General features: G+C 37.2%; 1 protein-coding gene across 1 annotated transcript; it reads left to right on the top strand.

Moving 5' to 3' along the window:
* The first annotated feature begins 1,271 nt into the window (after window positions 1-1,271).
* Window positions 1,272-2,213, top strand: LOC110302155 (olfactory receptor 958). Its single transcript, XM_021172955.1, has one exon. It carries the CDS (start codon window positions 1,272-1,274, stop codon window positions 2,208-2,210), a length of 939 nt encoding a protein of 312 aa, XP_021028614.1. The 3' UTR covers window positions 2,211-2,213.
* The last annotated feature ends 11,273 nt before the right edge of the window (window positions 2,214-13,486 follow it).

Here is a 13,486-nt window from a genome sequence, read left to right as displayed (position 1 = left end):
TATAAATACATGTATAGCTCTTATTTATAACCTACTTATTTTCTTTCTTTCTTTCCTTCCTTCTTTCTCTCCCTCCCCCTCCCTCCCTTTTTCTTTCTTTCTTTCTTTCTTTCTTTCTTTCTTTCTTTCTTTCTTTCTTTCTTTCTTTCTTTCTTTCTTTTTTTGTTTCTTTCTCTCTTCCTTTCTCTCTTTCTTTCTTCTGTAGAACAATAGCAAGTGTTCTCCAGTTACCAGAGCCAAGTAAGTAAATATTTAGTGGATTGTAGCAAAAGCATAGTATCAACTACTTTACAAGGTTGCTTAGGCAGATAGCTATCTGATCTTTCACATAAGTATGTGAAAAGAAAATCAATTTATCCAGTTCTTTCTAGGTACTGAACAATTTTATCTTGAGAGCTTTAATTTCTCAGCATTTAATAATGCCAAGTATTATACTTTCCACCATGGGTATAGTTATATGTGACACAATGTACTCTAGACTTCACAATTATTTGTATAAGCATGTGTGCTAGTGTGCACAGTCAGAAAGACACATTAATCTTCCATTGCTTGCTAAGAGGGCAAGAACACAACTAATGTTTGTGCCTGGTCCAATAGGTGCAGCAATATGAAAATGACATCACAGATATCATAAAGTGAAAAGACTGATATCTACAAAAATATTTTAGATCCTAATTTCTCCCATTAACCTGGATTTAGCTGAGTGGCTTATCCTAGCCAATACATTAGTATTTACTTTATTCCAGACCTAAAGCATAGACATTCTGTGAGAATTAAGTGAACTGAGATTAAATAAACATGTTTTAAGCTGTTAAGTAGTGATCAGTTAATCTTACTTCATGAACAAAGGGGTAAAATGTAAGGCTACTATTAATAGTGGATTGCAAATACAATGGTGTTCCTGACTCCAGTGATGTGAAGAATTCTAAATTATTTTGAGAGTTGATATCTCTCTGCCATGGTGAAGGAGCAGCATATATTTATGTGGAGATTGTCCTTACTTTCTCAAACATGATCTTTACTCTGTTAACTTAACAAGAAACGTCTGCATTTGGAATCAATACAGCAAAACTATTTTATGGACAAAACATTCAGTTGGCGATGGCAAGAATTTTTGTAATAACATTTTTTAAATTGGATCATGAGCAATCTTTCTGTGGCATAAAGCCAACACACTAACACTTGCATTTCATTTTTTGATCATGTGCATTCTTTAGCCAAGACTTTCTCCACCACCAATGCTTCTTCTTCCTCTTCTGGAGCTGCCTTTCATGGAGATAAAAAACTGCTCAGTGGTGACTGAGTTCATCCTCCTGGGAATCCCACACACAGAGGGCTTTGAGACTCTGCTTTTTGTGTTATTCCTGCCCTTCTATGCCTGTACTCTAGTGGGAAATGTCTCTATCCTTGTGGCTGTTATTTCCTCAACTCGCCTTCATACACCCATGTATTTTTTCCTGGGGAACTTGTCTGTATTTGATATGGGTTTCTCTTCTGTGACCTGTCCAAAAATGCTCCTTTACCTTATGGGACTTAGCAGACTTATCTCCTACCAAGACTGTGTCTCCCAGCTCTTCTTCTTTCATTTTCTTGGGAGCATTGAGTGCTTTCTGTATACAGTGATGGCCTATGACCGCTTTGCTGCCATTTGTCACCCTCTTCGGTACTCGGTCATCATGAACTCTAGGATCTGTGTGGCTCTAGCTGTGGGCACATGGCTATTAGGATGCTTCCACTCCAGCGTCTTAACTTCCCTTACCTTCACTTTGCCTTACTGTGGTCCCAATGAAGTAGATCACTTCTTCTGTGACATACCAGCCATCTTGCCATTGGCGTCTGCTGATACCTCCTTAGCACAGAGAGTGAGCTTCACTAATGTTGGTCTAGTGTCCCTTGTCTGCTTTCTCCTGATCCTTCTGTCCTATACACGAATCACAATCTCCATCTTGAGTATTCAGTCAACTGAGGGGCGTCAGCGTGCCTTCTCCACCTGCAGTGCCCATCTCATTGCTATCCTCTGTGCCTATGGACCTATAATCACTGTATACCTACAGCCTACACCAAACCCCATGCTGGGAACTGTCGTGCAAATTCTGATGAACTTGGTAGGACCAATGCTGAACCCTTTGATCTATACTTTGAGGAATAAGGAAGTAAAGATAGCCCTGAAAAAGATACTGCATGGGAAAGGGCCAGTTTCTGAGGGTTAGGAAGATGAAATCATCATCAATCATCATCATCAAAATCACTTGTGTGATATAGCATCGATCTTGCCATTATCAATCTTACTGATATATCCTTAGCACAGAGAGTGAGCTTCACTAGTGTTAGTCTTTTATTAGCTTAGTCTTAGTTGTCGTTATTTGCCTTTTTTGGAAGTAATATCTACTCAGAAAAGAAGGTCTCTCTCACAGAAGCTTCATCCACTATATGTGAGACAATCTTATGCAGAAAGACAAAAAGAAAAAAAATATAGTAATTGAGCAAGAGTATTGGCATACCTCTAAAGAGTATTGGCACTTTCACACACACACACACACACACACACACACACACACACACACACACACACACACACACATGTTTTTCTTGGGTAATAGTTTTAAATATGATAACAACAGTTGACAAATTTAGTTACGATTTTTAAAATTAATTTTTCCTCTTTAAAATTTTAAATCATAATATAATTACATTTCTCCCTTGCCTTTCTTCATTCCAAACCTTCCTACATATCCTTTCCCACTCTCCTTCAGATTCATGACCTCTTGTTACTCTAATTGTTATTGGATGCACAAATGTATCTGTATATACACATTTATTCCTAATCATAACTTCATCTATATAACATTACTTGTGTATTACTGATCATTTGGCACTGGAAAACGAATTGGCATGCCATTCCTTGGGGCAAGAACCTCTCTTCTGCTTCCAGCTTTCCTCAGTTGCCTACAGTTCTTCACTTTCTGCAACTCCTCCTACACAAAGAACTAGGATCTGCTTTGTTAACAAAAACGTGTTTTGGCATATGTGGGACCGTGAAAGGCAGCCTGTTTTCTGGTTGAGCTAGGTTTAAACCCCAGAGAACCAGCAGATTAATCTGCAAGGGACAGAAGGCCTGTTTGCTATGCTCCCAAACACTGGGTTCCTGATAGGAGGCCCCAGCTCCATAATTCTGCAGCAATCAGTCATGTAGGCTATCTGGACTCCACCCCCACAGTTACATGGCAATAGCCAGGTATGCTCCTCCTCATAGTTACCTGGCAACAGGAAAATAGCCAAGCCCACTATAAAAGGAGCTGCTTACCCCCTCCTCCTTCTCCTGCTCCCTCTCTTACCCTCTTGCTCTTACTCTCCCCTCCCTCCCTCTCTCTTTCTCTCCAAGTGGCCATGGTCGGCTTCTATTTCTCTACTTTCTCCCTCTGTCTTTCTACAATAAACCAATAAATGTCTTAAAACCATGTACTATCTCTGCTCATTGGAACCCACCGTGCTGGAGCAATGGTATAGGTCTTCCTCTAATGAGCAGCAAGCATCTAACCTCCTGCCAGGAAGCCTCCCTGTGCTCCAGCCATGGCTACCAGTATAACCAAGCAGCCTGCCGAGCTAGCTGCCTGAGCTAGCCAGACTATCACCTCTGAGCTAGCTCAGAGCACTCCTCCTACCCTTTTCTATTCGGCCCCAGGGCCAGAGTCTGCCTGAGGCTCCCCACTTTGTTCTCAGCTCTTCTGTAACACACAGTGGCTTCTGGGATGCCCAAGATGAGAAACTGACGCCCCTGGTCTCCGTGCAGCCCAGGGACCCAAGAACAGGCTTTTCCAGGCTGCCCAGTGGTGTCTGCGGTGCCCGACAGTTGGAGTCAGACTCCAGTAGGTCAGCCAGGGATCTCAGACTGCGTCTCCCTTACCCCCAGAGTGGGATCCACTGCTTCTCACAGTCCAATGCTGGCCCAGCGGTTCTGCTGTGCAGTCAAACTCTCCGAGTCCGCCTCGCCCTGCAGGCCTAGCCTTGAGCAGATGTGGAACCCCATATTTGACCCACAGACATACATGCATATTATGGACTCATTAAATCCAGCTAATTTACACATAGATTATGTTGCTCATATTTTATGATGAAAACACTGAAACTCTATTATTAGTACTCTTCAAACATACAGTATATCATCACTAACTATAGTCACCATGCTATGCAATAAATCTCTTGAAATCATTTCTCCATCTTAACTGAATTTTTATTCCTTAAATAACATTTCCCCAAATATAAATGCCTTATTCCAGTTCCTACACCTTCCCTTGTGGCTTTGAGAACTGGAGCCTTTTAGATTCCCTAATTGGTGTTATATATTGAACATTTGTTTTCCAGCCCAGCAGTGTTTTCTTTATGACACTACAGATGGATTCCTATGCTTCCCAGTTATCTGACATCCTGCATTGTAAGGTTGAATATACTTCATTGTCCTCATGAGACATATTTTCATTGACAATTAATCTACTGAAGGACACTTAAGTCAATCCCAGAATCTGTTACAAATAGTGATAAAATGAACATAATAGTGCACAGATTTTTTTAGCATACCTTTTATATAATCTTACTAATCCGATCATGGGATTTAATGGGGATTTTGGGGGCATATGGTAATTTTACTTTGGGTTTTTGGAAGAAACTTAACAGTGTTTTCAGAAATGGATGTGTTTTTTAATTTGCATTCCTACTGTGTAGTTCTTGCATTTCCTTACTCACATGTGCTCGCTACCTTTCACTTTTTGACCTAATGCTTTCATCATAACTGTTCTAGGTAGGGCATGATGACACATTATGATTTTGTTTTGCATTTCTTACTATTATTAGACTTACAATTTAGTACTAGAAAAAAAGCAGTTGCCCTTTCCCCCCAACTTAGCATATGCTGAGTATTTTTCGAATGTACAATGTGTGCAAGAACTCCTTTGAGTGTGTGAAGTAATTGCATTGGTGCTATCTCCTTCTATACAGTGGAAGATTAAAAAGTAAATAAGAGAGTAAATAAGCAATTTCTTTTGATAATAAGCTGCACAGCTAGAATGAAATAGACTGTAGATGGACTCTAGTGCTCTTGTTATTAGCATCGTCTTCATATAGGCATCATTAATACAGAGAACCCCAAGAAAGAGAAGTAACTGATTGTGCTTGGGGTGGATCATTGATGAGGGCTTTGGGGGGACAAAGTACTCTTTGAGCTAAGCTGTGAGGAATAAATAAATCTGACAGATTCGTAAAAGTCACAACGAATGGGACAGTGAGCAGAACCAGAAAACAATAGACATCTATGGGAGCTCTGAGGTATAATGTGCACATTGATTTAAAAGAAAACTATACAGTTAGTGTACAAAGTGAGTAGTTGGGAAGGATGTCATGAAGAAGGAGTGTAGGGGGTGACAAACTGGAGAGTAACCACATTAGTTGGTTTCATACCATGAAGAACCCCATATCAAGGTGAGTTATATATCCAGTTTTACCAAATAAAATACTACATAATGCTTAAAAGCACACAGTCCCCAAAGTATTCTTCACTATAAAAGATGTTGCATGTACATTTAATTTTCTATGAACTTAAAGAGAACTTATTCATAGCAATAATATTACTGGAAAGTGTTGTAAGGGTTTGAGAATTACTGAAAGAAAACCCCAGACTCAAGTTATAAAAAGTACTCATTTTGTAGAAAACAACCAGTATACAGTTGTCAGCCAATCACACAAAATGGCAATGACCAGATGTGCTCACAGGATCCAATGTGAATTTTAGGGATGGTTAGGTCATTTTTAATATGATTGGTTATGTCAGGCCAGTTTCTTTCTTTCTTTCTTTCTTTCTTTCTTTCTTTCTTTCTTTCTTTCTTTCTTTCTTTCTTTCTTTCTTTCTTTCTTTCTTTGACTTGCCTGTTTCTTTGGGAAACTGAAGCTTAAAGCATAACATGGCTGCTTGTTCTAAAATGGAATGAGTTAGGTCCTCTCAGAGTGAGTGACTAAATCAATTAAGTATGCATTCATTCCCACCAATGCCACAATTACAGTGGGACAAATACTTCATTAATAAAACCAAGTATGCTCTTCTGTCTTGTACTCCCATGAAATATTCTTACTACCCAAAGCACATCAATCTTTGTACTATAAGATGTAGAGTGTCCCAACCTAGCTACTTGTTTCCAAGAACCCCTTGTTCTCCATTATCTTAGGTAATTCAGGAACCTCATGGTGGGGTAAGAGTGAGATCCTACAGCAGATCCTGAGACTAGTTTCTCTGACCTGATTTGTATTAAGTAAACAGTGTTCCGTTTTGTTCCATAATATAGCATAAAGCAGTCAATATCATGGGTTTCTAATTTTTCAAGCTTAGACTAATCATGATTAAGTATGATGGAGATGCTAAATTCTGTAATATGATAGGGATGCTGGATTTGTGATACTCACTAAAGATTGAGGGATAAGCCAGGTAAAGTCAGTGCCTATCTAAAACATATTCTAAGTAAACATATACCCCATCACTCAGGATCATATAAAAAGATGTTCTCATTTGGGGACTGAATTTCACACAATGAGTACGATGTGTTTGATGCTCAGAATTCTAAGATCGGTAAACCAAGAAGATGCTGGAAATGTGGGTCACAGATCTGGGTGATTATTGTCACTGAGTTTAATATACTAACAATCCATCTCTAGTCAGTGCTCTGAATCCTCATGGTACTTGTTCTTTCCTGCATTGTGATGGTTAGCTGATGTTAACAACCCGGGAAGGGATAATGGTGTAGAGTAGTTTGGTCTAAGGCAATGCCTATGAGAAACTTTCTTAATTGGGTCGACTGAATTGGGGAAACACACCATGAAAGTGGGTGGCACGTTGGCAGGGCCCTAGAATTAACAACAAACAAACAAACAAACAAAAACTAGAATGGCAGAAAACTGGCATGCTTGCTTTATTTAATTGCTCTCTGCTCTTGACAAAGTATAATGTGACTAGCTTCTTAATTTGCCTGCCAAGATCAATAGTGATTTTGAATTGTAAGCCAAACCTTTTCTTCCTTACATTGCTTTTGTTGAGAATATATTATAACAGCTGTGGAAATGAAATCAAGATGGTCATCCTTCAAAGAAATTAAAACAAGTCTCCTTCTACTTCTGCTAATTACTCAGGTACTGTGCTCATTGATCGACTGATAATATAGCTTAACATTTAAGAAATATAGTATAAATGATATTTATTTGTTTTCAGAAAATTGAATAAAAAAGGCCAAGGTTAAATTGTATTAATCTAATGTTCTACATTATTTTTCATAGCCATCATGGGTTTTAAATATTTTCTGTATTTTCTGTTAATCTCATCCATGTAAATAGTGAAATCTGATCATATTTATCCTACATGCATTTTGATTCTCAAACTCCTTAAGTATTTCTCATCACATAACCTCCAAACTTCAGGTCTTATTTCAACTTAAAAAACAAAACCAAAAATAAACACACAAAATCCCAATAGGCCAGGCAGTGCTTCTCAGGGTCATGTACTAAAACATGGAAAATCTACCAGTGGCTACATCTTTAACAAAAAATGATCACACAAACACACACACACACACACACACACACACACACACACGCATGCACACACACACACCAAAATTGAAGCAAAATAAAACAAACAAATAAATAACCACAAAAACAAAAACAAAAAACCTAACTACTGACTGTGAGGCCAATTGCTCTCTGCTGGGATTTATATGACGTGACCTTTGCAAGTTTTATGCACACAACCACAGAATTTCATAGCACTTTCTATATCCTTATGCTTTAATAGTCTTTCTATCTATTCTTTCTGCAAAATTTTCTGAGCCTTGGTGGTTGTTGGTTGGATATAGATATCTCATTGGGACTGAGCTCTGAGTCTCTTTCTCTGAGCCCTGACTGCTATTAACTGCATAAGATGCTCTGCTGAACATTGTTGAGAGTAGCTCAGGTCTATGGGTATAAACATAAATGTTTAGAAGGCAATGTAACAGGACTGATAATAATAATAGCATGAGCTCTTCAAACTTTTGGTTAGGCTTAGAGTACTGTAATATCCAAAATGAATTCAAGACCACCTAGTACCTTCCCCCTTCAAAATTAACTTTCCAGACTGTATTAGCAGGCAAAGTGCAGAGGCAGGTAAGGAAGCTGGCTGACTAAACAAATGTAAAAACATAGTTTTAGTGCACAAAATGACTAAGCTTGCAACTGCCAAAATAATATTAGTTGTTCTCAGAGAAATAACCATAACAAGATAGCAGCTCCCAGAGAAATCCCCATACCCCATCCCACACTAAATTCTGAGAAAGACTGCAGACTGCCCTGACCTTGTTAGGATTCCCTGTGATGTTAATAGCTGTGACTGACCCAGAAGTTCCAAATGTACTATTACTTTGCTGACCAAATTTATAATGGGGCCAAGCAAAGTGAGTCACTAGTCCAAAGTCACTATACAAACCAACCAATGCCTGAAAGGGTTACTTGCTACACCAATGAGAACCCTGTTGCTCAAATCTGCCCCTTACAAAGGTATCAAAAGTGTGTTCTTTCTTTGTTCTGGGTCTCTCCTCTGGCCTGTGTGCTGAGAGGGGAGTCCCCAACATGTTGGATCAATAAAAATACTCATGCGTTTTGCAGTGATGGCTGTCTCTGTGGTCTTTGTGAGTAAGGGTCTTTTGACAAACTCCAACAGTACCAGGTATAAAATTCTATCCTTGAAGCATGTATTAAATTTAACTGAAACATAGTTGATTATTCTACAGCAATTGTGCCACTATTGCACTAGTAGGTTTACCTTACCTAGCAGGTCAGTATTGTAGTATTCAAAGTCCAATGCTGAGTAAGACAATGGATATCTTTCTTCCCCAAATAGCCTCCATAGCACTTTCCAATAATATAATAGCCAACCAATAGGAAGATTCCTGGTTTTTAAAAATTGACTTCTCTGGAAAACGGGTAGTGGTGGCACACACCTTTAATCCCGGCATTTGGAAGGCAGAGGCAGGCAGATTTCTAAGTTCGAGACCAGCCTGTTTCTACAGAGTGAGTTCCAGGACAACCAGGGCTACACAGAGCACCCCTGTCTCAAAACAAACAAACAAACAAACAAACAAACAAACAACAACAACAAAACAACCCCCCTCCCCTCAATTGACTTCTCTGTTTCCTTCAGCAAAATTTTGTCTTGTCTTCAGAAATAGGTCCTTACCATATGGTCATGATGGGTAGCCAATGCAAATGGAAATGCCCTGTGCTGTTTTAGACACGTCTGGGGATACCTTGAGTAGTAACTCTTAAGACCGTGCCCTGTATCTTGTACTTGTATTTTCATCTAATAACTCAAGTTTTCTTTGCACAACATTGTCTATTCCTGTGGAGTAGTTATCCCTGATTCTCTCTCTCTTTTTAGAATTGTACTTTGAAAATGGCTTACTAATTAGAAGGATTCCATTAGGATTATATATATATATATATATATATATATATATAGTTAGTTAGTTTTGGTTAACTCATCCACCATCCCTTACTGTCCTCTATTCTTCATTAATCCTTTAATTCTCAGTGTTCCCACCCATTTTTTCTCTTCACATGTGTTCTACTACCTTTGAGCTTTTTTTTTTTTAAATTGGACTATAAGCTAATAAGCTTCCATACCTCTTTTCTTTGAATTCTCCCCTCTCCTCTACTCCTTAATTTTCTGTTTGCTCCCATATCCCTCGCTGATTATGAATTTCTGTCATGACTATTCAACTTTGGTACTTTTGTTCTATTAATAGCCTTTCATTCTCCCTTTAATGTAGCCTCTAAGCCTGATTTCTAGTCTTTGACATCTTCCTTTGCTCTGAGTTAAATACACAGACAAAAATTTGAAGGTAGTATCTACATCTGAGAGAGAATGTGTGGTTTTTGTCTTTCTGAACCTGTGTTCCCTCCTCATCCAGTAGAATTTTTCTAGTTCCACCCCTTTAACTTCAAATTTCATTTTTCTTTGAAGTAGTGAAATATTTCCTTGTTCACTCATCTGTTCTTAGATATCCATTTCAGACCTGTCAATTGAACAGCAGTGAGCATGACTGTGTAATTCTCTCTGTAGGAGTAATCTATTTACCTTACTGGTGTGTTGAAAATGCCGAGTCAAAAAAGGTCTAATAAGACACTCACCAGAGTCCCTGATACATATTAAAACCTTAAGAAATACTATATGAGTTCTTATTAGTTTTGGTAGACTCTAATAATCTTCAACTACATCTGATAACTACCCTTCCCTTCTAAATGTAGAATTAAATACTAGAGGAAATGGTTTAGAAATTCAAATATTTGTCATATAAAATGTATATATTAAATTTATTTTGAGCTACTCTTATATTTTACAAAGTGTAATTTTAATTTATAAATCAAAGAGTCATTCTAAGTTGTAAATTAAAAGTTTAGTGATCTAGCTGTCTTTTCTAATATGAATTCTTTTTTTGAATCATCAGAAACATTTGTTTGTAAATTAAGATATAGCAATTAATGAAAAAAGAGACCACGGATTTGAAAGAGTGAAGATGGGGAAGGCCAAGGCGGGAGGGCTTGGAGATAAGAAAGGAAGGGAGAAATGATGGAATTATGCATCAAAAGTAAGACATTTTAAATAAGATATATTTTTGATAAATGTCATCTATGTAAACTTAAATTTTCATGTCTACAACTTCAACAGCTCATGTCTGCTGCTTTCATTTCCGGCATTGAATGCACACTCCTCCTCACACTCCTCTTCACACTCCTCCTCACACTCCTCCTCACACTCCTCCTCACACTCCTCCTCACACTCCTCCTCACACTCCTCCTCACACCTTCCTGTGTTAGTTTTCTGTTACCTTCAGCTTAGCTTTTTCTCTTAGCAAATGAGACTGGTTTACAGGATCTATGGATTGATCCTGGTGACAACATTAGCATTTTCCCTCCTCTTTTTTCCCTTTACTTTTAATTTAATGATGCGAGAACTTGTACTCTGAGAATTTTCCCTCTCATTTTTTATTGATTATTTTATTTATTTACATTTCAAATGTTATCCCCCTCATAGAAGCAGGGGTTACAGGGATAGGATAGGGGGATTGCAGTGGGGAAACTGGGAAGAGGGATAACATTTGAAATGTAAATAAATAAAATAACCAATGTATTCATAATTTAAGCATATATCAAAACGAATTAAACATTTATAGAAAATTCTAAGTCCAGGTATAGAGGCTTATAATCTCGGATCTCAGAAAGCCATAGTATTATCATGGTGAGTTCAGAGTTCATCTTGAGGTATTTAGTAAGTTCCAAAACAACATAGCCTGGATACAACAGGAAACCCTGACTGAGTGAGTGAGTGTGAGAGCGAGAGAGAGAACACACGAACGAGTTCAATATCTATAACATATAAAGTACACAAAACGGAGACTAATATGTGTGAAATAGAAGACCCTAGGCTCAAGAATGGTTATGCATTGTTTTGTTTAGGATATTTTAACATTGTGACACATAGAATTATCCAACCTTTGGCTTTTTTCTTAGATTATCAGTTAATAAAGTTTAAAGAATCTTATATAATTTTAATGCAGATATTACAGCAAGATGCTTCCAAATTACTTGGAGAAATACATAAAATTGCTCTGAGAATGATGTTTTATATGACCAATTCCCTGTGTACTTGAAATACAGACTCCCATGTTAAGGAACCCAATAGATTCTGATCCTGCAAGGGTTGGCAGTAATTACAGGAAATGTGTGCATTTGTCCAAACTGTAACCTGTAAATCAGAAAGTTTGTAGAGGGTATGCACATAGAGAACCATATAAACAGTGAAAACCTGGAAGTATTTATGGTCAAGTATACAATATGCAATAAGAAAATGAAACGAATTGATAAATGAAACCATTTAATTCTCAAAATAAATCTTATCCAGATGCAGAGAGAAATAATGGCTGTAGAAATTACTCTGTATGTTTTTGGAACATGTGAATTAACTTATGTTCAGATATAAGTAAATAAATGTCGCCACAATTTAAAGCACTGTGTGAAATGAGTTCCTGACTTTGGTCTAGGGGATAGAGTGAATGTGACAAAATTTTCACTGATGAGAAACCTAGTGCTTCTGTAAATGGGTTATAGTCAGTTGTCTCTGGATTTTATGTCTCTAGTTCTATCTATATATTATAGTCCTAGTGTTAACTGCATTATTACATTTGGTTATCAAAACAAGTAATGTTTAACGATATATCCCATCCTAATTAGTGTTCTTTCTTAGTTCATAAATAGAAGGCAAAACCATAAAGAACCAGGATTCTATTGAATTTAACCCAATTAATTACGATTATTATTATTATTAATTTGGCATCCTTGGCCTCTCTGCAGAGAACTGACATCTGAAAATATTTTCCACTTTGTGTGATAAATTGGACTTTTGATCTTCAGATATCCTATATATACCAGAGTATTTCTCAAGCAGTTGTATATATCCTGGATTAACATTAAATTAATAAAGTGAGACTTTTATATACCTAATAGTAGCATGCTTGATTATTGTTAAATCTGTTTTTTTCAGAGGTGGATTTTCTGTGTGCTGAGAAAATTAAGTTTCCAAGACAACAGAACTGAAGGTCAGATGTCTAGACAGACTTATTCACTGGTTTCATTAGCATCATCCTGTCATCTTTTGGAACTGGTGCTGGGTTTCTGCAGGCCCTGCATCAATATCGTGGGATGAAGGATGTTACATTATTGTGCTGATACTACTGGTGAAAAAAATATAAACCAAGTATATTAAACCTGAAAGGAGCTGGGTCAATTTTTAAAAGGCAAATCCAAGGCAAGGTTCCTTATCTCAAGTGTAGCTCGTTAGCAACTAAAGGAGCTTTGCAGGAAGAGAAAATGCTGAGGAATGGTATAGGTATCTTCCCTAGAGGGAGGATAATTAATTATAAACAAACTGCAGAAGCAACCTTGTATTAAAGATTAAATAAAATAATGTATCTTTTGTTTTAAATTCCATAACAAGTCCATTTTCTTGTTTTAAAATATTTAGTATCTAATAATTTTGAGTTACTTCAGAAAGATAAACTATATTAGTTCTGCTACATCGACAATCTCATAAATACCTCAGGCTAACTACCACCTAATATTTTGGAAAGTGTAACTATACACTCGTTGTTTCCTCTTAAGTTAGCGCACCAAGAATTTCGGCACCACTGAAAATTATGAAAATATTTAATTTAGTTTTAACCAGACAATAAAAAAGATAATACTTTTCAGTAAAGCAAGAAAAGGGCAATCACTTAAAAGGCTTAATCAAGATTGTTAAGTATGAGAATGATTAGGATTTAGACACACATCACTTTTGATTAAATTAGAACTGAAAATTGTAAGTAGTGAGAAATAGATACAGTGCATTTTCTAACATTAATATTAAGAATTAACAAGCATT

This window comes from Mus caroli, chromosome 9 (assembly GCF_900094665.2).
Source record: "Mus caroli chromosome 9, CAROLI_EIJ_v1.1, whole genome shotgun sequence".
In the NCBI taxonomy this organism is placed as follows: Eukaryota; Metazoa; Chordata; class Mammalia; order Rodentia; family Muridae; genus Mus; species Mus caroli.
The sequence above is the reverse complement of the archived record's forward strand: the minus strand, read 5'-3'. Positions and strand labels throughout refer to the sequence as shown.

What these genes read in the sequence shown, in the direction of transcription:
- LOC110302155 (XM_021172955.1), top strand. Translation starts at nt 1,272, where the DNA reads ATGGAGATAAAAAACTGCTCAGTGGTGACTGAGTTCATCCTCCTGGGA.